This window comes from Phoca vitulina, unplaced genomic scaffold (genome assembly GCF_004348235.1).
Source record: "Phoca vitulina isolate PV1807 unplaced genomic scaffold, GSC_HSeal_1.0 scaffold20, whole genome shotgun sequence".
NCBI lineage: Eukaryota > Metazoa > Chordata > Mammalia > Carnivora > Phocidae > Phoca > Phoca vitulina.
The window spans coordinates 39,496,143-39,523,116 of NW_022589723.1; the positions used below are offsets into that span (position 1 = coordinate 39,496,143).

The 26,974-nt window shown below is 51.9% G+C and overlaps 1 protein-coding gene across 5 annotated transcripts; it reads left to right on the top strand.

Moving 5' to 3' along the window:
* Positions 1-18: 18 nt before the first annotated feature.
* PPCDC (phosphopantothenoylcysteine decarboxylase) lies at positions 19-26,974 on the top strand. Of its 5 annotated transcripts, none has more exons than XM_032417177.1 (7): positions 19-1,068; positions 4,384-4,535; positions 5,744-5,943; positions 20,013-20,108; positions 20,958-21,086; positions 24,946-25,114; positions 25,549-26,971. In XM_032417177.1, the coding sequence occupies exons 2-7, from the start codon at positions 4,475-4,477 to the stop codon at positions 25,632-25,634; spliced, it is 741 nt and encodes a 246-aa protein (XP_032273068.1). In that variant the 5' UTR covers positions 19-1,068; positions 4,384-4,474; the 3' UTR covers positions 25,635-26,971. The 5 variants fall into 5 exon arrangements, with proteins under 5 accessions (XP_032273068.1, XP_032273067.1, XP_032273069.1 ...); XM_032417176.1 differs by having other exon boundaries at positions 19-1,020; XM_032417178.1 differs by having other exon boundaries at positions 19-940.

Here is a 26,974-nt window from a genome sequence, read left to right on the forward strand (position 1 = left end):
GGTAGGGTGGGTCAAGTGGGTCTGTGGCCTGTCATTCCCTGGGGCCAGAAGTTACACACCTCTGTGTGATTCCTTCTGAGGCAGCCTTGAGTCGGCCTCCTGCCACAAAGGCCTCCTGACTGTTAGAAGGAGTTCTGAGTTGCCTGAGGAGGAATTAGAAGGCTGGATTAATGGGTGAGGGGTGGTTTGGTCCAGATGGTCGCTGCAGGCAAGGGCAAGGGTAGAACACAGAGGGCCCCCACCTCAGCTCTCACTGATGGAGACTGGCAGCAGATTCAGCAGCCTCAACAAACACAGGGCTTGTTGGGGTCTCGATGCTAGAGAATGAAGAAGGCAGCAAAGTGTACCCAATATGTTTTCTCCTGCTGCTTTCCTTTTGCCAATGCTGTGCCCTCCATTTGTATTGCTGTGCTGACACTTTATCTAAGCTTCTGGTCATCCTTCAAGATTCAGCTTGAGTGACTCCTCTGAGAGGGCTTCCCTGCCTCTCGTTGTTTGGTCCCTCTGCTTCCTCATGGAGGATCTTATTCTGTAATTTCCTGTCCCCCTGCCAGTCTGAAGAGCAGGGAGGAGTCTGATTTAGCTCCGTATCCTGTGCATTTAAAACATAGGAGAGGCTCGGCAAATGTTCAGTATAAAGTGTCCCAATGATGGGCAGTGTGTACATGTGGGATGAGGGTGTGGGGTGAGGAGGTGAGACAATTAGGCTAGACCCAGAAGAGGGCACCAGCACTAAGAACGGCAACCGGGTTGTTCGCGGCAGGATTCTCCCGAGTGGACTACAACTACCAGGAGGCAGATACATGGACTACAGCTCCCAGAAGGCTGCGCGACATGTAGGCAGCCGGGCGCCCTCGTGAGACTACGTGCTAGGCGGAAACAGGAAGGGGCGGCTGAGATATCGCGATATTTGGGGCTGCCCGAGACGCGCCAGGCGTGGGTGAGGAGGCTAGGGGTCCTTGGAGGCTGTGTCCTCTCGGCCCGGCGGTAGGGAGGACCTGGGAGCTACGCCGACTGTCGGTCCGCGACTGTTTATGCGTGACCTCACTTTGACCCGCGCGCGCGTGTGTATGTGTGTGAAGGTTGTGGGTCCGCGGGGGTGTGTGACCTCAGTTTCCTATCTGTGCCCGTGAAGCTCAGCTCGCCACTGTGGGTTGGCGGCCGTGTCTGTGTGGGGACTGTCGCGCCTTTGGGACTGTACTTACCTGTCTGCCGGCGCCTTTGGGACCTCTTCCTGGCTCGAGTCTGGAGTGGGGGATTTGTATCTGTGTGTTCCCACCCCTGCTTTGTGCTGCACTGCGATTGTTCAGTGCTTTTTAAACTAGTTTAAAAGGTGGCCCCATCAGTTCCCCTTATTTTAAAAATCGGTAAAATAGAAAAAGGAAAGCCTTGGTATGTTGGAATTATATCCTCTAGATCCGCCTAAAAGTGCTGATGGTTTTTAAAAATTAGAATGAGGCTAAATTTTACCAGAGAAAAACTTTCTCCTGTCCTTTAGAGGCCTGTACCAGGCGATAAGCAGGAGAGATTGCTATAGTTGGAGAATTGGTGAATGTTTTGGGAGTAGGGTGTTTTCCCCACGTCTCTCGCAGTGGCTGTAACTACCTTGCTAGTAGCCAGTGTGTGTGCATGTGTGTGTGTGTGAATATGATACTTAGTTAATATTTTATACAATATATATAAATACATAATATATATTATATACAATATATATAATACAAATATGTATAGAATATGTATAATATATGTATATATCCCCAACATGTGGGCTTGAGGAGGAGTGCCTAAATTGGATCGCAGAAGCTGCAGAGTCAAGCATGCCTGCCTCTAGTGAGAGAAGAGCAGTTTTAGCAGAATGCTAAGGCCTTGAGCTCTCTCCTGAGTTCCTTGCCTTACCTTGGGGACAGGGATTTAAAGTACCCTGTTGGCCTTTTAATGTCTTTGGATTTGGGGGCAAGGTGACATTTTGGGGAGCTAGAAGTTGCTCATTATTAGGAGGGCAGAATAGAGTGTGTTGACTGGTGGGAGATAGGGCCAGAGCAAAAGCTTGGGGCCAGGAGTGAGGGGCTTTAACGTTAGGCTAAAGATTATAAGCTCTTAATGGATCCTGGATCCCTGTTCCCCCAACCCCCCATGTTTGGTTCTGCTTTGTCCTAGGCCCCAGCCCCTCACTGTTCCTGTGTTGGGCAGCGTTTGTACTGTCTGGCCCTTTTTTAGCCCTGGTTCTGTGTGGCTCCACACATGCCCCTATTGTGACTGGCAGGTATTCCTGAAACCTTAACTCTGCCCTAATTAAACTCATCAGAGGCGGTTTACACATCGCAAGCTTGCCACAAGCAAGCTCTGGCTCTGCCTTTTTTTTTTCTTTTTTTTTTTTTTTGAGAGAGCGCGCGCATGAGCAGGCAGGGGAGGGACAGAGGGAGAGAATCTTAAGCAGTTTATGCTCAGCGTGTAGCATGATGCAGGACTTGACGTGGGGCTTGATCTCACGGCCCTGAGATCATGACCTGAGCCAAAACCAAGAGTCCCACACTTAACCTACTGAGCCACCCAGGCGCCACTGTCTGGTCCTGTCTTTATAAGGGGTAGAGAACCTGCCATTTTTCTGGCTGTGACTTACCTGCATGACTGGTGTCCTGGGAGCTTGAGGCTCAGTAATCATAGCCTTCAGCCCTTATAACCTCTCTGCATGCTAACTCTTTCTGCTGCTCAAGAGTTCCTATGAGTCCAGCAAAGCCCAGAAAAATCAGGCACTATCTACAGCACCTTGGCTGTGCAAGTAGGTGGTTCTAACAGGAATGGGCTAGAGTAACAGACTTACTGGTTTGGGATTTGATCTTTTTTGAACGTAAACATGAAGAACTGCCAGCTATCACACTTCACAAGACTGTTAGGTTGACCCAATTTGACCTTACTTTCAAATGTTTGTTAAATTAACCACTTTCTGTTACTCAACTACCTATGTCCCCCACCCTCAACACCCAGCCCACACTCACTTTTCTCTAAAGGTAGGTAGGCTTTGGTCCTTAGCAAGTCTTGCTCAGCAGGCTAAGTTGTAAATCTTGGGCTGTATCACCTACTGTGGGGAAGTAATTGAAATCCCCAACATGGCTTCATGCCCTAGGTTGGTTTTTTTTTTTTTTTTTAAGATTGATTTATTTAATAGAGTGCATGAACAGGGGTAGGAGCAGAGGGAGAGGATGAGAGAGAATCCTCAAGCAGACTCCCTGCTGAGTGTGGAGCCTGACTCGGGGTTCGATCCCAGGACCCTGAGATCATGCCCTGAGCTGAAATCAAGAGTTGGCCGCTTAGCTGAGCCACCCAGGCGCCCCGTGCCCTCAGTTTAACTGATTGCTTTCAGTAACCAGTTCCTTAGGAATGATATCAGCTTGAATGTAGAGGAGATTTAGGGGCTGCAGAGATGAAGTTCAGCCTCTGATTTGGCAGGAATCTCCCTGTCCTGGCACCAGTTAGCTGGGGTGGGACAGGGTCAGGGTTTGAGCTCTGGCAGGTAGGTTTCCCTGGAGAATCAAGAATATGCCTCCCTCACCTACTGAGGGTGCTAATCAGCATGCTGATCTGGGAAGGTGCTGGCTGATAGGCCCTCTAGATCCTGCCAGTTGCTAACAGGGCTCCCCAAGCCCTGGAGTAGACTCATTTCTGCCCTGGGCAAGCATGGCCCCGGCTGAGGCCCTGATGTAGAGCAGAGACTGAAACGGAGCTGGCAAACGGAACTTTGGGGGAGTCTTGCTCTAGGGAACTGGTCTGTGCTTAACTCCTGCTTATTAATTCCTGGGTCTGGGCATCTAGGATCTTTCCAGGTAGGAGTGGGATAATAGATCCAAATAGGATCCTCAGCTCATGTGGGTGTGTGCCTGAGTCTTGAAGGCAAATACTGGGCAAAGAGGCCCTCGGAAACCAAGGAGCCTCTGGAGTGAAGAGGAAGCCCCTGTGGGTGTGCAGCCACAGATTTAGCCACTGGGTGATTCACAGATAACTTCCTCCTTGGGGTTTGCCTTGGTTTCCCCTCCCACTGCTGATTCTGCCCATTTTGAGTGCATCTTCCAGGACTCTTGTTTTTTGTTTTTGTTTTTTTTAAAGATTTTATTTATTTATTTGAGAGAGAGAGCACATGAGAGGGGGGAGGGTCAGAGGGAGAAGCAGACTCCCTGCCGAGCAGGGAGTCCGATGCGGGACTCGATCCCGGGACCCCAGGATCATGACCTGAGCCGAAGGCAGTCGCTTAACCAACTGAGCCACCCAGGCGCCTCTTCCAGGACTCTTGTACAGAGAGCTCTTACTGGTGTCTTTCATACATTGACTCAGAAGTTTCTACTGGAAGGAGCTTCAAAGATCACCTGGTCCTACCTCTGTATTTTTCAGATGAAGAGACAGGTCCAGGGAGAGAAGTACCCTGGGCCAGGGTCACACACGAGCTCAGGAAAACAACCATGGACAGGGCCCAGGGCTCCTGATGCACCAGCCAGGCTTCTGTGCCAGTGTCCTGTGCCCCACACCTCACTCTGCTTCAGAAGGTACAGTTTATTATTCCTCCAGCAGAGGTTCAGGGCCCACCAGGTGCCTGGCTCTTGGTGATCAGACCTGGTCCCACATTCAAGGGAGCTTGCTGGTGGCAGTGGTGGTGGTGGGGAGGTGGAGAGGGAGAGGCAAGGAAACAGGAACAGTGGAATCACTTATTACCAGACAGGTGCATCCCAGAGAAGGGCCCATCTCAAATGATTTCAGGTGTGACTCTTGTCTTCTCAACTCATCTACAGATTCCCCAAAGACAGCGGCATGTCTTGCACAATTCCTTTGCCCAGTGCTAGATGTCATTGGCTCTCAGTGATTGTTGCTGATGGAGTGGGTACGTTTTGCTGACCCAGCTTGCAGAGTGTAGGTTTTGGTGTGTCCGTCAGCTATATTATCTTGGGCACTCACTCCTAGCGACATCTGAGGGCCAGAGGAAGAAACCAAGCATCTGGTCCCATGGGGGTGCCCAACATCCCCTTTAATGCTTGTTTCTTCCTGGGCTTAGATTTGCAGAGTGGTGTCTGGTTTGATCTAAAGGGACAGTGACAGAGAGGCAAATGTCTCCACTCCCTGGATCACCCAAGTCCTCCTGTTGCCTAGGGTTTACCACCTCTCAGGCGTCCCTGAACCCGTGCCATCCTGCTACTCCCTTCAGTCAGTCCAGCCTCCTCCCATCTCCACCTCCAGGGTCCTGTCCACATTTGGCACCAGGACTATCTTTCTAAAATGAAAACTCACCTTGGCCCTCACTGCTCTTGACACTGCCCTTGACCTGATTGCAACCTTACCTCCTGCCACCCCCTACCTCCCACCACCCTTTAGCCTCACTCCTAAGCTGCTCCTTGTTCCCCAAACCTGCCACCCTCCTTAGGCCTCTTCACCTTTGTGGGATTATTCCTTCTTGCATGGTTATTTCCTTCTTTCTCTGGGAAGCGTACTGGTCCTTCAGGACTCAAGCTGAATGTCCTTGTTTGGGTCTCTGACTTCCTCAGACAGTTACTCCTGGGCAGCCAAAGCCCCCAGTGCACACCTTCCTCACAGCACTGGGCCATATTACATGGTACCTGACCTTCTCATCAAATTGTGTGCCCCCAGCCGCTGGGACTGCTCACCCCTCAGTAACCTGAGTATCTGGCCCAGGGTACTCAAGACAGTCTGGTCGAACATATGAATGAAGTGGGTGCCCCTTATTCTGCTTTTTGATTTTAAGTCCTGACAGAGCTTTGTGGAGGCCGTCCTGGCAGGCTCCCGGGATTCGAAGCCATTAGACCCCACATGGAATCCAGTGCCTCAAGTCCGGCTGCTGCACCCTTGGTGAAGAGACAGTTCCATGTTCTCGTGGGTGTCACTGGGAGTGTTGCAGCCCTGAAGTTGCCTCTTCTGGTGTCTAGGCTTTTGGACATTCCTGGTGTGAGTATGCTTATTAGACAGCGTAGCAGTCTGATGGTGGAGAGCTGCTGCTTCTGGGGCCGGCCCATTTTTATGCAGTGCATGGGGTTTTTTGTTAATGGTGGTGTTTGTGGAAGCCCTCTGTGTGCATTAGTGTGTAGGGGAGGCAGGAGACAGTTCAGTATAACCGGGAACTAGATGAGAGGGTGTGGACAGTGTGAGGGGAGACTGGGAAAGGAACGCTTTGCTGAATAGAGGGTTTGGGTTCCCATATACTGATCCTGGTTCCCTGAGGTGCTGGTGTGGGAGGAGGGCTGGCCGGAGAAATGCAGCACAGTTGCGGTGTCCCCTTGCTGCCTTGGGCACCCCACCCCCATTTCATCTTGAACACTGCGGCTGTTTTCCCCCCTTGTTAGACACCGTGGCTGTCCTGTCTGTCCAGATGCACTGGAACGTCAGGGGTACCCCATTGCCTGCGGCTCTGGTTTCAAACTGCTCCTTCAGGTGTTCAGAGATGCCCAGGGGCCTCCACAGTGTATACATCAAAATGTACCCCCATTTTGATCAATTTTATATATTTATATATATTTTTATATAGTAGGGTCCTGGGGCAGATTCTTCTTCGGGAAAAGTTCAAGGCTTTAAACAATGTGAAATCCAGCAGGTACTGACCTCATTTCCTTGTCTGGTCTCTAAGGTCTGTTGAACTCCCACTGCCTACACTCCACCCTAATGGCCTTTGCTTTGGCCTGGCCCCTGCCAGGCTGTGCTGCCCTCCTATTCCTCTGCCTCTCTAAATTCTGCACAAACACTTTACAAGAAAGCCTTCCTGGCCTGCTTCAGCCCATGTGGCATTGCTCCCTTCCTTTTAAAACTCATTTGATGAGGGGCACCTGGCTGGCTCAGTTGGTAGAGCATGCGACTCTTGATCTCCAGGTTGTGAGTTCGAGCCCCACATTGGGCATAGAATTTACTTAAATAAAATACCTAAAAAAAAAAAAACAAAATAAAACTCATTTGATGTATTATTATTTTTTAAAGATTTTATTTATTTATTTCAGAGAGAGAGAGAGCGCACAGAGGGAGAAGCAGGCTCCCCACGGAGCAGAGAGCCTGATGTGGGACTTGATCCCAGGACCCTGAGATCATGACCTGAGCCGAAAGCAGAAGCTTAACTGACTGAGCCACCCAGGTGCCCTCATTTGATGTATTAAAGAAAAACCTGAGATGGGCAGTAAAGTGGTAAAAACATGTTTTTTTAAGTAAAACTACCACAATAAGGGAAAAGAGACCTCAGCAGAGAACTGGGCTTGATTCCAAATACAACAGGGAAAAGTGGGGGTTTATAGGCAAGGAGCAGGTGGAGGGCGGTGGATGGAAAATTACTAAGAGGAAATACCAGGACTTAGGGGTTTCTGGCTAAACTGTCCTGACAGGATTCTTAGTGCAGGCAGGCCAAGGTGATCAATCATCACATGGGGGTTGTTGAGGGATGAGGAGCCTGATGAGATATCCAGGCTGATCGGATATCGAGAGTGGGGGATTCTGGCTAAACCCACTTAACAGGAACTTAAGGACTAGGCCCCAGGATAGGCTTAGTCAAAAAAGTGGTGCAGAGGAGCCAGAGGAGAGTTTGGTCTGGGAGAGAATCTTGACCAAGGTGTGGGGAATCTTAGGTTGTCTTTGACATTGCTCATGTTGCACATTACTTTTGTTGGGTGCGCCGCTGGGCCCCAGGCTGTGCTTTTTCCCTGTATCTACGCGGTACCTTTCGCAGTGGCACAGGTGCATGTACCCAGTGTGTCCAGCAGGGGGCAGTGCTCACTTGCAGATGACTATGTCAGGACTGAAGGCAGGGGTGAGAAATCTTTTTTTTCCCCTTACTTTCCACAAACTTTCTACCCGGAAAGTCACCCCCTCACCTGACCCCTCGTGCTGGGACAAGCAGTGAAGCAGGCAGCCAGAGATGCCAGCCAGGCTAGAAGGGGGAAGGGAGGTGAGTCTCGTGGCTGCTGGGCACTGGTGCTGCTGGGCAGTACCACCTGTGGCCTGCCCCACCTGTGGCCTGCCCCCTCTCCCCCATAGGCCCAGAACCGTTGGTAGGAGCTGGCTCGCTAGACCTGTGAGGGCGGGAAGCCTGGAGGCCTGGAGGCCTGGAAGGGGTTGTTGCAGCAGTGACAGCCTCTATCCCCTTGGGAGGCAGGGAGCCATGCAGTTCCCTTTTCCCATAGCCCCAGAGCAAGTGGATTTCCGGACTGGGGGAGGGGGGGCAGGGCGTCCTATCCCAGGAAACAGATGGGCAGCCTCAGAGCTGGGGGAAATGGCAACTCCCCCGCTTCCTGCCGACCCGTGCAGCCAGCATTTACAGGGGTGTGAGGAAAGGGTTGCGTGAAGTAGGGAGGCTCTCCAGCCCACCCCAGGCCCTGGCCCTCTGACAGGGACAGGCCTTGTCTGGAACAGGAACTTGGCTCTCTCTTGTTGGCTGGAGCCCAGCTGAAAGTTAGGCAGCCAGAAGGGCACTGACCTAGGAGGGAGGACTTGGAGCCTGCCTTTCTCATTTAAAATAAAGGGGATTACAACCACCCATCCCCTCAGGCTCTTGTCAAGGCTTGGGGAGGGGACACCAATGAAAGTTTGTCGTCCTGTGCCAGGAGCTGTGCTTAGCTGCTTAACAATGTTTGTTTCCTGTCCTTCACCCTCTCCTCTCCCCTTGTCATGTCCTTTGGGCCAGCCACGCGGTGGGGTTGTTGGGGTTGGCGAGATAGCCCATGTGGGAAGAGCTGTGGGATCCACAGTCCAGCTGCTCCCATGGAGGGGCCCGCTGCCCTCTCATTTCTTGGCCAGCTCATCCCGCAGGTAGAACGGCTCTCCGAGGAGCCTGGGTTTCCTTGGTGGAGTCCTTGTGAGACAACCAGAGGGGGACCCTTGCTTGGCCTGATGCCGTGGCCTCCCCACACTCCCTGATGGTACTGATCTCCCCATTGCCCTCTTTCTGGGTCACCCCCAGGAGCAGTCTGTCCCTTGGAACGGTCCTTCTCAGCTGCTTGCCTACATCATGGATTCGCATGCTCAGGGCTTTCCTGAGCTCCCGAGGCATTTCTAGATTTTGGCCAGCAGACAAGCAGCTGAAGCGTGGGCTGCAGGGAGCTGGGTGATTCTACAGATCTGGCTCATAACTGCAGGTGTACCTCATTTTATTGTGCTTTGCAGATACTGAGTTTTCTTACAAATTGAAGATTTGTGCCAACCCTGCATTGAGCAAGTCTATCGGTGCCATTTTTCCAACAGCCTTTGCTCACTTTGTGTCACCTTTTGGTAATTCTCATAATATTTCAAACTTTTTGATTATTGTATTTGTTATGGTGACCTATGATCAGCAATTACAACTTGCTGAAGGTTCAGATGATGGTTAGCCTTTTTTTTTTTTTAGCAATAAACTACTTTATTTATTAAAGATTTATTTTTATTTATTTTAGAGGGGGGGAGGGGCAGAGGGAGAGAGTCTCAAGACCACGGGGCTGGATCTCACAACCCTGAGATCACGACCAAGAGTTGGATGCTCAACTGACTGCACCACCCAGGTGCCCCACAATAAACCACTTTTAATTGAGGTATTGTTAGAAGTGGGGGGAGGGAGAGTAAGGTATCCTCCAGCCTGAGAAGGCACTTTGAGACTGAGAAATGAGCCAGTCCATTCCATTACAGAGACTTATGCAGGGGACTTGCCGATGAGTGGGAGGGCAGGCAGGTTGGGTGGGTGAGGGTCGAGGCGCTGCGCAGCTATGCTCTGCCGAGTCCGCACCTCAGTCTACAGCTTTTATAGACTGAGGCATTGTGATGAGGTCAACGAGTCGTTCTCTAACGTGGTGCTGTCTGTGTACCACCTCAGGGAAGGTCAGAACAACCCTTCTCACATTCTGGTCAGGGCGGACATTAACCACCACAAGGCCACATGCAGTCTGGAGGGAGGTCATTGCTCGGGCACGAACAAGATGGAGAGTCCAGTATGGGGTCAGTGTTGTTTGCACTCCTCCAGGTACGCGGGTTGCTTTTTTTAGACATAATACTATTGCACACCTAAGAGACTACAGTATGGCGTAAACGTGACTTTTATATGTGCTGGGAAACCAAAAAACTTACTTGGCTAGTTTTATTGTGATATTTGCTTTATTGCAGTGTTCTGGAACCAAACTCGCTATGTCCCAAGGTAGGCCTCTATTCCTGACTCACAGGTGTGTCCAGGCATCCCAGGAGAGCCACTGGCTAGAGCCAGACCAGGGAGACTGTGGAGGGGTGCAGGAGAGGGGTGGATTTGGCCTCATGACTCACACACCAGCAGTCAGGCAGAGTGCCACTGCCAAGAATCCTGGGATACTTTCTGTGGTGGGGGGGAGTTGGTTAGTGGGGGCCGGCTGTACCTCAAGAGAGGCAGCCAAGCCTAGAGGATTTCTCATGCTGGGATTCTGGGCAGCTCAGGTCTTCTTTATGGCCTCGGTCTTCTTAGCCCTGCGATGAAGAGGGGGGGCAGCAGGTACTAGAATGATCTGTCTTCAAGGCCTCTTCTGGCACTAGTGGTCAAAGATTCTAGAGATAAGGGCATAAAGGAATAGGACCCAAAGGCAGCCTGGGGGAAGGTCCTGGGATGCGGGAGCTTCAGGGTGTTTGCAGTTCCACAATTGTCATGTAATTGGGTGGAAGTTCTGTCTGAGCACCCCCTCACTTGGATGGAGGAGACAGACGGCTCTCTAGCTTTTGCCCGGGCAGGCGTCAGCAGGGCTGCAGCCAGAGGGGCATTTCGAAAGGTGGAGAAAGTCTCCCATTTGGAGAGCTGGCAGGACAAGGTTAAGTTTCCATTCTTTTCTTTTCTTTCAGATTTTATTTATTTATTTGACAGAGAGAGACAGCCAAAGAGGGAACACAAGCAGGGGAAGTGGGAGAGGGAGAAGAGCAGGGAGCCCGATGCGGGGCTCGATCCCAGAACCCTGGGATCATGACCCGAGGCGAGGGCAGACGCCTAACGACTGAGCCACCCAGGCACCCCATTTTCTGTCTTTTTAAAAAGATTTTATTTATTTGAGAGAGAGTGAGCGAGAGAGGAGTGAGCACAAGCTGGGGGAGGGAGGACCAGAGGGAGAGGGAGAAACAGAGGCCCCGCTGAGCAGGGAGCCTGATGTGGGCCTTGATCCCAGGATCCTGGGATCATGACCTGAGCCGAAGGTAGATGCTTAACAGACTGAGCCACCCAGGCACCCCAAAGGTTAAGTTTCTAGAATGCCTGTCAGGACATTGACTACTGTCAAGGATGGGGGAAAGATGGTCCCACTCTCATGCAATATGAAGTAAATTCTGCCTCTCTGGAGGACCATTTGGCAATGTCTGGAGAGAGAAAGTGTTCATAGCCCTTATTCACCTGTAGGATTGAATCCTGTAGGGTATAGAGATTCACTGTATGTACAAGGAAGTTCATTAAAGCATTGTTTATCATTTCAAAACAAAACCAAAACTGGAAACAAAACATCCAAGGATAAAGAGCGCTCTGGTGCAGTTTGGGTCCAGCCTCGAGATGGATAAAGGCAGCGGTTCAGAAGAGTGGCTGGATCTCCGTGTCGATGTGGGACAGTCCTCAAGATGTAGATGAAGTGAGCCTGCTGCAGGAGTTGGCAGACGGGCCCGCAGGCCACATCTGGTCTCGTTACCTCTTTTTGTATGGTCTGTGAGCTAAAAATGGTTATTACATTTTTAAGTGGTTGCAAAATTAAAAACAATATTTTGAGACACATAAAATTACGTGAAAATTCAAGTTTCTGTGTCCATAACATTTTATTGGAACACAGCCACACGATCATCTAAGTATTGCCCATGACTGCAGTCTCGCTACTACAGAGCTGAGTAGTTGTGACAAAACTGAAAATAGTATCAGGCCCTTTAGAGAAAAAGTTTGCTGACCGCTGGTATATTGTATGGTTCCTTTTATATGTTCACATATCTGAGCCTGCAAATTTTCCTCTGGAGGTAGTCACCTTTGTGCAGAAATGGGGGCAGGAAGGGAGGCTTGCATTTTGTATCATTCTGTTCAATCTTCATTTTTTAACCTCTGTGTATATTTATTTTTAAAGTCAGTGGGACTCTTGGTGGGAAAATGATGGAACATTCTTTGCAACTTTATGCTTTTTTTTTTTAATGCTCGCTGAGAAAAGGAAGCGGGAGAAACGAGGCCTGGTTTGAGGTTTTCCTTTCTTTCGGCGGATGGGCGGGGCGGGGGGGGCGGCGCTACCTGCCTGCCCTATGGTCCCGTTGTGGAAACTGGTCTGTCCAGCTGTACCGCTCTGAGGCATTTATTTAGGTTTCTGCTGGTTTGGCCGGCCCCTTCCGCCCTGGCCAGTTCCTCCAGGGAGTGAGCGCTGTGGTCTGCCTTTCGAGTTCCTTTCTTGAGAATTTTCTCTAGCTGGGGAAGGGCACAGAGGGACTGGCAGCTCAGTCCTGCTTGAATGGCAGGAAGGGCTGTTGAGACCAGAACACCAGCTCCCCCAGGAGGCCCACTGGGAGGCTGATGGAGAATGGCTTTCCCCAGAGAGCCTGGTGGGAAAGGGCAAGAGGGCTGGGATGGCGTAGTGAGCTGGATGGGCCCCTGAAGGCCATGTGGTTTAAATGGCTCATGGCTCAGAGGAGGAAACCAGGACCAGCGAGGAAGAGGGATTTGCCCAAGACCTGCCCCCCCCCCACCCCCCAGCCAGTGAGCTGGCAGAACTGGTGCTTGGGGCCAGGTTTCTTGACTCCTGTCAGCAAGTGAACTTGAGGAGCTCAGATCTTGAGCATAGGCATTCTCTGCTCAAGCTAACCATGGCTGTGAGGATGAGAATTCCCAGGACATTGTGGACTCTTACCTGGTCTGCCTTGCTTCATGGTCAAGGTCATATATACCGCACCTACTTGTTAGACTGAGTCTTTGCTGAGGGCAGATCTCGTATCTTACCAGCTGCGGCCCCCATGTATATGTAGGCTCAGTAAATGTTTGACAAGTCAAGATACCGGGCACCTGGGTGGCTCAGTCGGTTAAGCATCTGCCTTCGGCTAAGGTCATGGTCTCTGGGTCCTGGGATCGAGCCCCATGTGGGGCTCCCTGCTCAGCGGGGAGTCTGCTCTCCCCTTCCCTTTGTCTACCCCTGCCCCCACTTTTGCTCTTTCTCAAATAAATAAAATCTTTTTTAAAAAAGTCAAGATATCATTATGAGCTGGAACATTATGAGTTGGGACAGCCACCCAGCCAACCGGAACACCCTCAGGGGTTTGTTAATGAGGCCACCTCCTCCACAGCTCCCCACCCTATGTGCTGACTGCCCTGGGCACCAAGAGTACTTTTTCCTAGAGTATACCCACCACCCCCACGCTCAGATTCGTGTCAGCTTATTGGCTGGTTCCCAGGCTTTGGGCGCAACCAGTGTCAACACTGGTCAGCTTAGTGTCGGGCCTCTGCTGGGTGTGCCAGCCCAGAGGCGCGAGCCACCAAAGCGCTGGGGTCCTTGCTCTGTGGCAGCGTAAGGCATGGCAGGTGTTCCTCTTTAGACTCCTCAGCAGCCTCCTGTGAAGCTATCATCGCCTGCCCTGCTAGGAACACCTGCTCTTTTCGGGCCACTCAGCTGGGGGTTCTGGCTGGGTCTCTCCTTTACTTGTATATGCCAGAGCTGTGCTATCTAATACAGTAGCCACTAGCCACATTTAAATTTAAATTATTAAAATTAAATTAAACCAAAACTTGAGTCCCTCGGTCACACTAGCCACACCTCAAGGGTTCAGTAGCCTGCCTATGGCAAGGGGCTGCTGCGCTGAACGGCACAGGTGTGACATGTTTCTGTCACTGGAGAGCTCTGTTGGGTGGTCCTGTAGAGAACTGGTTCTCACCCCGGGCAGCTTTGCCTCCCAGGGGACACTGGACTATGTTCGGGGACCTTTTTGGTCGTCAAACTTGGGCAGGGGGTGCTATTGGCTCCTGGTGATAGTAAGTAGAGGCCAGAGATAGGATGGGAGGGGGAAATGCAGGCCATGGGATTTATCTCATCCTATGGCTGTGAAAGTGCTTCTCCCCAAGTCCCTTTGGTAGTCTGCCCCAGAGGCAGCCTGGGCCAGACTAGGCCTAAAAGTAGATGTGGAGGTATCACTCCCAAATCTGTTTCCATTTCCCCCTCCCTGACTCTCCAGGAACCTCAGATGGGATTGCTAATGTACCTTCAGTAGAGAAAAGGAAACTAGACTTGCCAACTGGTTTCAGGAAGGAACCTCTCTAAATGCCAGGCAAAATGCAGACAGCTTATATAATAAGGTCTGGCCAAGCCTTGGTCACATCACACAGAGAAGTTCAGGTTTTGTTTTGTTTTAAGATTTTATTTATTTGACAGAGAGACACACAGTGAGAGAGGGAATACAAGCAGGGACAGTGGGAGAGGGAGAAGGAGGCTTCCCGCGGAGCAAAGAGCCCAATGTGGGGCTCGATCCCGGGACTCTGGGATCATGACCTGAGTCGAAGGCAGACACTTTTAACAACTGAGCCACCCAGGTGCCCCGAGAAGTTCAGGTTTTAAATATTAGATATAAAAACTCCTGGCAGGGGCCTCACCAGGGGACCAAGCTCTGGCTGCTTTTCAGGAACTCTCCAGTGTGTGGGAGATTGTTTTAATCCTAGCTCTGCTTCTACCAGGACCCACGAGGGGTGTAAGAAAGCCAAGGTGGGTTCCTGTCCTTAAGAGTTTTCTGCCCCGCCAGGGCTTTTTGACATTTGCTAGGGGAAAGATCAGGGTGAATGAGTGAATAGTCTGAGTTATTTAGTATCTCAGAAGGTAACACAACATGTCCTTTTTTTTTGTTTCCTTTTTTTTTTTTTTTTTTAAAGTGTGCAGACCTAGGGCCTAGTCCTTGGCTCCCAGGACATTTGGCAGAGTGAATGAAAATGAAAGAACAAAGCCCATAGGGCTGATGAATTAGATCAAGTGACATCCCTCTAAAACCAGAAAAACGGGCTTGGGCCTGCTGGACAGCATGAGGATCAAGGAGAGGTAGCTGCTTCAGTGGGGTCAGGGGACGGGCATCGGGAAGGATTGGCTCATCACATACTCTTCACATTACTCTTGAGGTAAAGATATTGGCCCCAGGAAGCTCCCTAACGATGACTGTATAACCTGGGAGGATAGCCAGAGAAGGATGGACTTCGAGACTGGGGGAGGAGCTCAGACGGAAGAGTTCAAGCAGGGGCCCAGGGTGGGAGGCTCACCTGGATCCCTGGTTCGAACTCCCTAGGAGCCAGGGGAGGCTCAGGCCAAGAGCTGAGAGGGAGGAGGGAGCCCCAGAACAGGGCCATTACCAAACTGGGAATGTTTCTGACTAGCCCTAGGCACAGTCCTTATGAGAACTGACAGGCAGTTTGGGAGTTAGGGAAAGTAGGGGAACTAGATCTTCAGGAAGTAGCTTTCTAGGTTTCAGAATAGAGGATGAACTGGGGTGTTCTTTTTTATTTTTTTCTGCCCCTACCCTGAACTAGGATATTCTTTTTTTTTTTTTTTTAAGATTTTATTTATCTATTTGATAGAGCACAAGCAGGGGGAGCAGGAGGGAGAGGGAGAAGCAGGCTCCCTGCTGAGCAAGCGGAGCTCAATCCCAGGACCCTGAGGTCATGACCTAAGCCGAAGGCAGACGCTTAACCAACTGAGCCACCCAGTCACCCCTGAACTGGGATATTCTTACGTGGCACATTGTTCAGGGTGGCTGGGAAGCTCTTAGAGATGAAAGACAGTGGTCCCCATGAGGAAAAGAAGGCAGTATCCAGAAACCAGTATGTCTACCTGGGAAGCTCTCTGTTGAAGGAGATTGGAAAACAGTTAAATGGAAAGGAGGACATGTAACCAAAGACGGAGGTAAGAGCGTGGCCCAGAGGCCACCAGAGTGAGCTGAACCTTGCCCTGAAACTCAGGACGACCAACAGGGCTGTTACATATATTTGGGAGAGGAACGGGGAAACAGGGCCTGGTCTTGGAGGCCAATGGTATAATATTAGGAGGGAACAGAAAGAAACCAGAGAGACTCTTGTGTCCCATTTTGTTTCCATCTTTTGAGCTTGAAAAAGCAGGACAAATGGTGATAGAAGGGACTTGAACCCAAGTTGGGTGATTCATCTCCTGGGCAAATTTCTGTCTGTCTGGCTGCCTACAGGATGGGTGGGAAACAGCAGAGGGCCTGGGGGCTAGAGATGACTAATGTCTGTTTATCAAAAAGGCAAATTACCATAGACGAGGTCTGCAAACACTTAGAAAAGCTCTCAGAAAGTGGTTGTCACTGGGGCTTGATCAGGCTCATTGGGAACAAGGCCTAACAATTTCAGTTTATTTTTTTGGACCTCAAAGTACTTCTGGATGGAGGTGAGGCCTTTAATAGAGTCTTAGGACATCCCCCTGGACCACCTGACAGTGATGTCAGCATGTTTATAAACAGTGAAAGATCCCACTTTGAAAGGACTCTTCTTGATTCCTTCCCACCTCCCACCCCCACCCCGTGGACCTTAGGGAAGAGCTCTGCTCTTGACCTTGTTCTGTTCATGATTTGGTTCTTGTCTCGGGGTGGGGGTAGCGGGCTCCTGATGGTGGTGCTGGCTAAGAGCAGGACTCAGATCTGAGGAACTCTGTGGGCCACCTCTGGAAAACAGAACTTACCAGGCAAGTGTGACAGACTGCGTTTGGGACCAGAAGAGTTGCTGTGCAGGTACAGGCTGGGGTTTGCGGCTTAGCAGCAACGTGGTGAGAAGGACTCCTGAGCCTGCTGACTGCAAACCACAGATGTGTCAGCAGGAGGACGTGGCTTCCGGAAGAGGGGCTGCGGGCTCAGGCTCCACAGACAGACGCTCAGTGGGTGCCAGGGACGTGATGCTCCGGGTGCCCTGAGCCTGACCCAGCGACAGCAGGCAGGCAGAAGAGATGCCTCCTGTCTCTGAGTTCTTCAGTTCTGGGAGATTCCATTCCATTTCTTTCGTGATTTTTCTCACCTCCATTTTTCTGCTTTCTGCAACTCAGGCAGATTTTGGACCTCTTGAATTGATCTTCTGATTTTCTCATCTATTTTGCTAACATTATCCATCTTTTTTATCTTTGTCTTCTTTTTTCTGCAAGATTTCTTCTACACTTATTCTGAGTTTTTTATTTCACTGTTTATAATTTTGATGTCCAGGAGTTCTTTTTTATTCCCTGAATGTTCATAAAAAAACATGAGCATCTTATCTAATCTGCTAATGCTTCCTTCTACTTCCATTTTCCAGAAATGTGTGGACATGTCTTACCTGCTGGTTTCTGGGGTTGGTTGGTTTGTTTTTGTTTTCACTTTATTTGATTTTTTGGTCCTCTTCTCTCCGTTCTTGGTTCGTATCATTAAAAAAAAAATCCCTTTTGGGGCGCCTGGGTGGCTCAGTCGTTAAGCGTCTGCCTTTGGCTCAGGTCATGATTCCAGGGTCCTGGGATTATTTTGGGGGGCAGCAGAGTTTGAATGTACCTTATTTAACTGAAAGTTTATTCTTTTAACATTTATATATCCTTTTTTTTTTCTTTTTAAAAAAGGTTTATTTATTTATTAGAGTGTGAGCGGGGGGAGGGGCAGAGGCAGAGGGAGAAGCAGGCTACCCACTGAGCAGGGAGCCTGATGTGGGGCTCGATCCCAGGACCCCAAGATCACGACCTGAGCCAAAGGCAGACGCTTAACTGACTCAGCCACCCAGGCGCTCCACCTTTTTTTTTGTTAATGTTTTATTTTTTTATTTATTTATTTTTTTTTTTAAGATTTTATTTATTTGCGAGAGAGACAATGAGAGACAGACAGCATGAGAGGGAGGAGGGTCAGAGGGAGAAGCAGACTCCCTGCTGAGCAGGGAGCCCGATGTGGGACTCGATCCCGGGACTCCAGGACCATGACCTGAGCCGAAGGCAGTCGCTTAACCAACTGAGCCACCCAGGCGCCCATTAATGTTTTATTTTTAAGTAATCTTTACACCCATCTTGGGGCTTGAACTCACAACCCCCAAGATCAAGAGTCACAGGCTCCACCAATTGACCAGCCAGGTGCCCCGATATATCCTTTTGTTTTAAAAGTGTCTTTTCAGGGGCGCCTGGGTGGCTCAGTCCTTAAGCGTCTGCCTTCGGCTCAGGTCATGGTCCCAGGGTCCTGGGATCGAGCCCCGCATCGGGCTCCCCGCTCAGCGGGGAGTCTGCTTCTCCCTCTCCCACTCCCCCTGCTTGTGTTCCCTCTCTGGCTGTCTTTCTCTCTGTCAAATAAATAAAAAATCTTGAAAAAAAAAAAAAAGTGTCTTTTCAGACACATTTTGATGTGATAAAGGGCTTTAAAAATCCAGTATGAGAGTCTGAATTTTGATCAGGGAATTTAGCTCATTATCTATTACTCTAATTACTATTATGTTCGGACTTAATTTCTGCTGTCTTACTCAATGCTTTTTACTTGTCATGTGTCCTCTCTGCTTTTTTTCCCTTTCCGATCCTTTATTGTGTAGCTTGAGTTTTCTGCTGGTTTGAAAGTGACCTATTCTTCTGGTTAGCTCTAACTTACCGTTCCCCTGTCTTACCTTGCCACTGTCTTGTATCTTGAGAGTCTTGGCACTGTCCTGCCTCCCTCTGCTCTCTCCGTGCCTGTGCTGGTCCCGGGTGGGCTCCAGGCCTCGGTGCCGTGGAGAGAAGGCGGCCCTGTTCCTCCGCCATCTTGTTCAGAGCTGCCCTGGAGGGAGCACCAGTGCTCAGTGGGAGTTTGGTTTAAATGACCTTTAAAAAGGTCACTGAGGTCTTGTGCGAGTTCTGGGGATGGTAGATTCTAAGGGAGAGTGAGGGAGAGTGGACATGTCTGAGAGCTCTCCAGTAGAGCTAGAAATAGCAGACCTTCTGAAGTACCGAATTTTGCTTCTCTGAGATGTCTGCTTCCTGGTCCCAGCTTTGCTCTTACGTGCTGTGCGGAATGCTGTCGCTGCCGCAGGGAGGGAGGGATGGGGCTTCTGTGAGTTGGCATGGGCACGCTCCATCCCAAGAGGCAGCTGTGACGCAACACCACCATTATCAAGTAGGAATGTGGGCCCCAGAGTGCCAGAGCTTTTAGTTTTTCAAGAGAAGCCAAGAAATTGGATTTTCTATGTGAAATCTCCCAATCTGTATATATTGGCTCAAGAATGTTTATAACCTCATGCAGGCCAAGTAGCATGTCTGCAGGCTGGATCTGGCCTACATGCCACACGGGATTCCTGTTCTAGCCAGTTGATGATTCTGTCCTTGTCACCCTTGACTCTTCTGTCTCCTGGATAAATGTCCCCTAGAGATGTGATTTTCTACACCCTTCCCCTCCCAGCCACTTCTTTGGAGCTCGTTTACTCTGCCAGTGTATTGGTTTAACACGTCATTTTACGAAGGATGGCAACTGGGTCTAGTGCTGTCCACACAACTAACCTTACCCTTGTTTGCATTATGAATTACTTGTGAATGAGGAGTGTGAAGGTAAACTTCATTCTTGCCCCACGAGTGTAGGGTACACAGGTTTTTTTTTTTCCCTGGAGTCTGTCTGCAACCAGAGCCCACGAGGCCTTGTTCCTAGAAGTACGAGAAAGGACTCTGCCTTGTTTTCTCGCTGGGGCATGGATGCAGCCACCGCGTGCCAGGCCCCAGCTCCCCAGTACCTTGGCCTGCAGAGGGCAGGGTTGCGGTGTGGATTAGAGCTCTTTGGGGTGGCTCCTCTTACCCTGCATTCCTTCCTGTCTGCCTCTGCCTCTCAGCCCGAGTGGCAGGAGCCTGCAGCTTTATATGCACTGGGCAGTTGGTGACTCATTCCTCAACAACCTCTCAGATAGGGAAGTGAAACGGCCACATCTGGTGGGGCCTGACCTTTGGGTGACATCGGAAGTAGCTATGCAAACATGGGGCTCACTGCCGAGGAGAGAGAAGTCTTTTCCACAGCCAGACTGTGAAGAAAGCACTTGCCTGGCCTGGCCCCGTGTGGCCTCCAGGCCAGTGGCTCTGGTAACAGTTTCCTTTCCCTCTCCCTCTCCACCTCCATTGTTTTCTCGGTGACAGCTGGAAGTAGCAGTGGTCACAACCGAGAGAGCCAAACATTTCTACAGCCCCCAGGACATTCCTGTCACTCTCTACAGCGACGCTGATGAATGGGAGGTCAGTGCACGGGGGCCCCAGGGCTGAGTTCCATCGTGTTTCTACCAGCAGGACAGCAGTGTCCTCGCTGCTGCCTGTGGTCCTGGAGGCCAGAGCAGACGGGCTAGGCTCAAGTCAGTGGTCAAGACCCTCTGGGCAGAGGCGATGAGGAGAACATCTGTAGCTTCTGGCCTGCGGGAGGCCTGAAGTCTCCTCCCACCCCAGGCAGAGCTCGGCCCTGGCCCCGTGCCTCAGGTTGAGTGTCCTTGCACTTATCTGGGCTGATGAAACCACAGAGGAGCTCCGTTCCCACCACCCTTGTCCATGTGGCTCCCAGTGTCAGGGCTGTGGAGGGCGCCTCGCTTCCCACGGCCGCTAGGCTCTGCGTCTGCTCTCCCGCAGCGGGGCAAGCACCGGCCGATTCACCAGACATCGAGTGTGGGCCTCACAGGGGTGCCCTGCCAGGCATTTCGAAACATTCTCAGCCTAGAACATTTCTGGCTGGCCTGTCTTCTCCACCCCACCCCCTCCATTCTCGCCGCCCCAGAGCCCTTCCACGGGCTTGGACAACCCAAGCATCCGCCTCAAGCAGACAGGCCAGGAGTTCCGTGCCAGATGTCAGTTCTCTTGAAAACCAAACCATAAAGGGAATAGCTTGGAGAGACAAGGGGTGTTTGTTTCCTCAGGCCTGGTTTCTCTCAGGCTGTCGGCTCCACAGCTGGTGCTCACCAGCTTAGCTGTGAGAGGGAACAGTAGTGGACTTGGACAGGGCTTGCTCAGGTGGTCTCCCTTGGTTTCTGACTTACGTATACCTCCCTCCGCACTCAGAGAGTAGCCAGCTTAATGACCCCATTTCCTTCCCTCTGCCAGATGTGGAAGTGCCGATCCGACCCAGTTCTCCACATTGACCTGCGGAGGTGGGCCGACCTCATGTTGGTGGCTCCTCTCGATGCCAACACCCTGGGGAAGGTGGCCAGTGGCATATGTGACAACTTGCTTGTGAGTGACTCTACCCTCCTCCCTCCCTGGGCCTCACTCCTGGTTTGCTGAGCTGCAGACTGCCTTTGTATGGGGTTCTTGCCTTGGAATTCTTTTTATGGTGGGCTGATTTGCCTGGAACACTGTCCCCCTGGACCCCCTCCCCTCCACCTGGTGTCACCTGTGTTCCGGCCAGTGGACAGATGGATGGATTCAGCTTGTGTGTGCTCTCTGAGGGTGTCCACCTCTCACCTGCCCCCCTGATGCTCAGCTCTTCTCCCTTTGTCCCTCATTCATGGGCTGCCCTTAATGTGCTCTTCTGTTGGTCTCCCTGCCCAGCCCCACTGCCTGCCCCCCTTAGCCCTGCCTTCTCCCCAGGATCTGGATATCCACATGGGCGATCTGATAAGAGTGTTTACTTCCTCATGGATCTCTTGTGCACACTTATCTCTCCTGTAGCATTGGCCACAAGGCAGAAATGCGGTTTTCCTGTGTGTTAGGGAAAGCTTAGAGGGGAAGGGAGGAGAGACGGTGAGAGGTGCCAGCCGATGGCTGGTGGAGGAGAGGAACAGAAGTCCAGATGCACAAAGTGGGGATCGTCCTCGGCCTAAGGGACCTCCAGGGAGCTGTTGTCCTAAAAGGCCTTGTTTATATGATCCTCCTGGGAAGAGCTAGGTGTGTCATCTCTGTCCTCCCTCCTTCTCCATTATTACCCCACGTCCCTCATGCATTGAACGTTTCCCTAACATGAACCGAGCCCCATGCTGAGAGACACACAGGATATGGGGAACTCATAGTCTGGAAGGAGAGGGTTGTTGGTTACCCACACAGGTGAGAAGGAAGTATGCTCTGGTGTGTGGTAAAGTCTTCAGTGACCGCAGTTGGTCCTTTGACAGTGGACAGTGCTGGGCATATAGTAAGTGTTCAATAAATACTTAACTGTATGTATGAGGTCGTTAGTCACTCTACTTTGGCAAAGAGCAAGGAGATTTTCAGAGTTTAATAGGACGAAGAAGTAAATAATGAAGCTGGGTCAAAATGTTGGTGGGTCAGATAGGAGGTTAGTCTCCTTGCATGCTTATTGATGGGTGCGTAAGGCACTTCTTGAAGAATCTGCTAGTGATTGAATAAGAGCACAGGGTGACCGGAAGAGCGGCACACAGATGATGTAGCCAGGAGCAGGGGTAGGGGAGTACAGAGAAGGGCGAGCCTGGGGGCGGTGTTATTCAGAAGGCTTCCCAGTGAGGCTGGTGTGTGGCTGACCGGGCAGTTGGAGCAGGTGAGGCTCCAGGCCACTTTCACCCCTGTAGGCCTGAGTGGTATGTGACCTGCACCATCTCAGCAGATCTCCAGGCTTCCCACTGGCTGGCCAGCACCAGCTGATGTGATGAAGCACACTGACCTCTAGGAGGTATGCCCCAGGCTGGGCTGGCTCCTTTCTTCCCCTGCAAAACTCTGCTTCCCTTTTTCCTTCAAAGCTGCCCTCACTCCCTGAAATCTTCAGGGTTCCCTCCTCCTGAATTGGCTGAACTGAGGCCATTTGCCTCAAAAGGTTTCACTTGAAGGCACAGATATTTCAAGGAATTACAAATCTCATAGTTTATTTTATTTTAGAGTGAGCAAGAGAGAGCAGGAGCGAGGAGAGGTGCAGAGGTAGAGGGAGAAGCAGACTCTCCGCTGAATGGGAGCCCAACATGGGGCTCGATCCCGGAATTCTAGGATCATGACCTGAGCCGAAGGCAGATGCTTAACCGACTGAGCCACCCAGGCATCCCTCTCATAAAGTTTAAATTGTCATCATCCTTGCCCTATGGCTCTGTACTCACTTAAAAGATGTTTTGTCCTTTTATCCCTGAAAATGTCGCCCTGCTGCCCCCTTCCTTCAGATCTCCCTTTCTAGTGTCTAAAACTTGGGGTGCCAGAGGAGCAGCGTGCTAAGTGTGAACCTATGCGCCAGATCTCTGGGCCCTTGGCCTGGGTGAGGTGCATCACCATCTGCCCTCTGGCCCACTTGGGCCCTCGCCCCTTCTTTGTGCTAAATAGCCAAGCAGAGGGGTGCCTGGCTGGCTCAGTTGGTAGAGCATGCAACTCTTGATCTCGGAGTCATGAGTTTGAGCCCCATGTTGGGTGTGGAGATTACTTAAAAAAAAAAAAAATAGCCAAGCAGAACCAGAAAGAGGAGTGACTTCCCTGGGTCGCCAGTCTAGCTGGGAGCTGGTCTCCTGATCTGGATCTAGGCCTTCTCTCTGCCCAGGCAGCTTCCCAGGGGCAGAGCTTGAGGTACTGAACAGAGCACTGACCAAACAGACGTGACCGTGGGAACTGAGGCCTCCTCTCATCCCTCCTGCTGCCAGAAGGTTCAGAGGAGCTGTGGTTTGTCTGCGAAGGGCTGAGCTGCGAGGTGAGGTGGGAAGAGCTAGAGAGGCATGGGACACGGAGGTATTGGGTTTGTCTTCTGGTTGTTGGTGTGCTGTGCTTCGAAGACGCTTAGAAACCCCAAGCCAGCGCCCACCACACTCCACACACTGTCAGGGGGCCGCTTCTAGGTATGTTCGTGACCCTTACAGAAGCAGCAGGTGGCATGGGGCCAAGAGGAAGTGTGACTGAAACTGTCCACTCAGCCTGGTTGCCACATTGAGAGGACTCGGTGGGAAACAGACGCTGGTGTCTGGGACTACACAAGCAGCCAGGTCCTGAGGCCGTGGGCCGTCCCACTTCCTTCCTGTCCCCAGGAGAGGGCAGGGGCACCGAGAGCGCCAGGCATCGGCTCGGGCCTGCTCCCGGCATTGTTTTCTGGATTGCCCCCTCTCTTCCCACACGGGCTGCACTTCAGGGATGGGGTGTGCTGACCACTGTCTCCCCAAGGGGCCCACAGCTGGGAAGGAGGTGCCAGAGCAGTCGGGGAACCTCGGGGCGGCCCCTGGCCTGGGGAGCCTGTGCTACTCTAGTGGTACCAGGAGCTCCTGTTTTGGGAGCCTGACCTTGATGCCAGGCCCCGTGGGAAGAGCTGTAAGCATTTCCAGCCTCTGTCCTCACAACCATCCGCTGAGGGGGGCTTTTGCAAAGAGGAAGCTAAGACTCCCAACATTAAATTACTCCTCCAAGTTCTCCCGGCTTGAAGTAAGAGTAAGAGTAGATAGCACAGTCGGGATTTGAACCCAGGTCTATGTGATTTCACAACCCACTGGGCGGGTGGGTCTCTTTCACAGCTCCTCTGGTGTGTGACTTGGTGGGATGGCCTGGAACTCGGGAGGTAGTGAGGCTGTGTGGGACGGTGGAAGACCCCACGGGGCGGCGTGCAGGGCTTCATGCCCTGGATCATCGTCTCCGTGGGAGCTTGGGGAGTGCAGCTGTCCCATGTGACACGGACAGCACCTTCTTTACAGGGTTGCAGTGAGGTGTGTGGGATACTGCAGAGGAGAGGGTTTTTGTCATGTGGAAGGTGTTCTCATGCCAAGCTTTAGCCGGCTTCAAAGTAGAGCCGGGGTTGGGGTGGATGGGCCCCACCCGATGAGTGGTCTGGGCCTTTGCTTTGGGGGTAACTGCTCCCCTGGCTGGCTTCTGTCTGTGAGGTGTGTCCCACAGTGGAGAAGCCTTGTGCTTTGGCTCAGAGAGCGTGTTCTGCACAGGAGTGGGGGTCTGTGTGGAGGTGGCGGGGCCATTGCGCGTGTTGGGGGAGGACCTCCTGTGTGTCAGGCCCTGTGGGGAGGTGGAGAGGCTGAGGAGACACGAGACGGGGGGACACGGACAAGTCGCACCCAGTCATCCCAAGCCCTCTGGCTGTGACCCAGAGGACGGTGGGTAGGATTTGGGAGCACTGGGGAGGGGTGGCAGGCAGAGCGGCAGGCACCCACTCACCCCACTGGGCCCTTCTTCACAGACCTGTGTCATCCGAGCCTGGGACTGCCGCAAGCCCCTGCTCTTCTGCCCAGCGATGAACACCGTCATGTGGGAGCATCCCATCACAGCGCAGCAGGTGGGCCAGCTCAAGGCCTTCGGCTATGTTGAGATACCTTGTGTGGCCAAGAAGTTGGTGTGTGGAGACCAAGGTGGGCATCTGGCCAGGCTCATAGGCCATCCCCACAGCCCAGAGTCACAGCAGGGCTCAGCTCCGGGGTCAGATCTGGGTCCACATCCCAGCCTGTCGTGACCTCAGGCAAAACTGTTCTCTGGGCTCGGTTTTCTCGTCTGGGAAATGGAAGTCTAATTCCTCTCAGACTTGGTAGGATTAAACGAGATAGTATATGTCAAGTGCCTGGTGTCCCCGGCAGGCAGCCCGAGTACACAATGGTTATTGTGACTGTTCCTGGGACCTGACCTGGGGGTGCCTCGGAAGGGATTTGATGGGTCTGGCTCCTGCAGACATGGTCCTGGCCTTCCAGGCGTTGGGCTTTGGGTGGAGCACTCGGAAGCATTGAGCAGGGTGGGTGGGGGCTGGGCCCCTGCCTCAGTCTGCAGGCCACAGCAGAACCTTGCTCCCTAGGTCTAGGGGCCATGGCCGAGGTGGGCACCATTGTGGGCAAAGTGGAAGAAATCCTCTTCCGGCACGGTGGCTCTCAGCAGAGTTGAACCCAGGATTTCTGTCATGTGTGTCCCTCTGCACTCAGCGTGTTTTCAGGCCAAGTCTATGAAGAAGGTGGATGTTGGCAAAATACGCTGAAGACTTCTGCGTTTACTGGGGAGGAGTCTGTCCTGGGCTGGGGGCCTGACTTGCCTCAGGTTCAATTAGAACAAAGGCCCAGGTCCCGACTTCTTTCCAGCTAAGAGATGCCTGCTTTCCAGAACCCTCCTCCCCTTTCCCTGGGATTGGCACAGCAGGCTGCTGTATGTCCCTGTGCTCTGGGAGGGGGACTGAGGGATGACAGAGAAACCTTGATTCTCCCTGGTGCCTGGGAGCCGCTTCAGCTCCTTGGTGGGCTGCCCCGGCACCATGCAGAGTCAGAGAAGCCTGTGATTGGCAAGGCGCTGAGATTCTCTGTAGACCATGCGGTGAGATCGGGGGGTAATGGGGAATAAAGAAGAGTGACCTGTAGGAGTCCGTGTCCTTCCTTTCCCTCTGTCTGTGGTCTCAGAGATCAGGGGCATTGCTTGGTGTGGCTGGTGAAGGGTCGGGGCTGACAGCTGACTGGCGTGTCTTCCTGCCAATCTCGTGTGGTGGTTAAGACAGACCCTAGTTCAAATCCCAGCTCTGCCATGTGCTAGCAGTGGGACCATGGCTCAGGGCTCTCAGCCTTTCTGACTCTTGCTTTCCTCATCTGGATGATCCTACCTTCATGGAGTTGTTGAGAGAATGAAATGAGGTTATGTGTGCCAGGTACCTGCCTCCCTGCCTCTTACATAGTAATAAATGTCAACTAAAGGGAAGTTAAAGCTAGGTATGTATTCATACCAGTGAGCTTTGCTAACATTTACTGAAATAGACCCTCTCATTTTGGGAAAAGTAAAATCCCCAGCCCTAAGCTGACGTGGCCTTTATGCAAATGACAGGCACACAGCCAGCAGGGTTGGAACCTAGGCCCCTTGCTTCCTGATGTCCTCATCAGCTGTGCTGCACCTGAGGCCGGGACCTGGGTGTCTGTGCCTCCCCTCCGACCCCACCCAACGGCACACGGGAATTCAGGAAGTAGACTCCAGAGAGACACGTGTTCTGCCCTAGAATACCCCACCACCCTGCCTTTGACCTAATTGCTGTTTGGCAGCTGCAGTGGTGAGGGGCTTGTGGGCCTGTTTGGAGCTGAGGTTGGGGCTGGCTTCCTGCCTTACAGGCCAGGGGTGTGTGGGCACTCCCCGCATGCCCTTGGACCGCTGAGGGTAGAGGTTACCTTTGAGGGGCACCAGTAAGCCTGCTGGCTGGGACCACGGCTTCCAGGCCTCCAAGAGCCTTTCTTTCTACAGCACTTGACTTAATC

Excerpts from the sequence above, each read along its gene's own strand:
- PPCDC (XM_032417177.1), top strand. The coding sequence starts at position 4,475 with ATGCACCAGCCAGGCTTCTGTGCCAGTGTCCTGTGCCCCACACCTCAC. Across the intron at positions 4,536-5,743 it reads ACCTCACTCTGCTTCAGAAG|TCCTGACAGAGCTTTGTGGA; the intron begins GTACAGTTTATT and ends TTTGATTTTAAG. Across the intron at positions 5,944-20,012 it reads GGCTTTTGGACATTCCTGGT|CTGGAAGTAGCAGTGGTCAC; the intron begins GTGAGTATGCTT and ends TCTCGGTGACAG.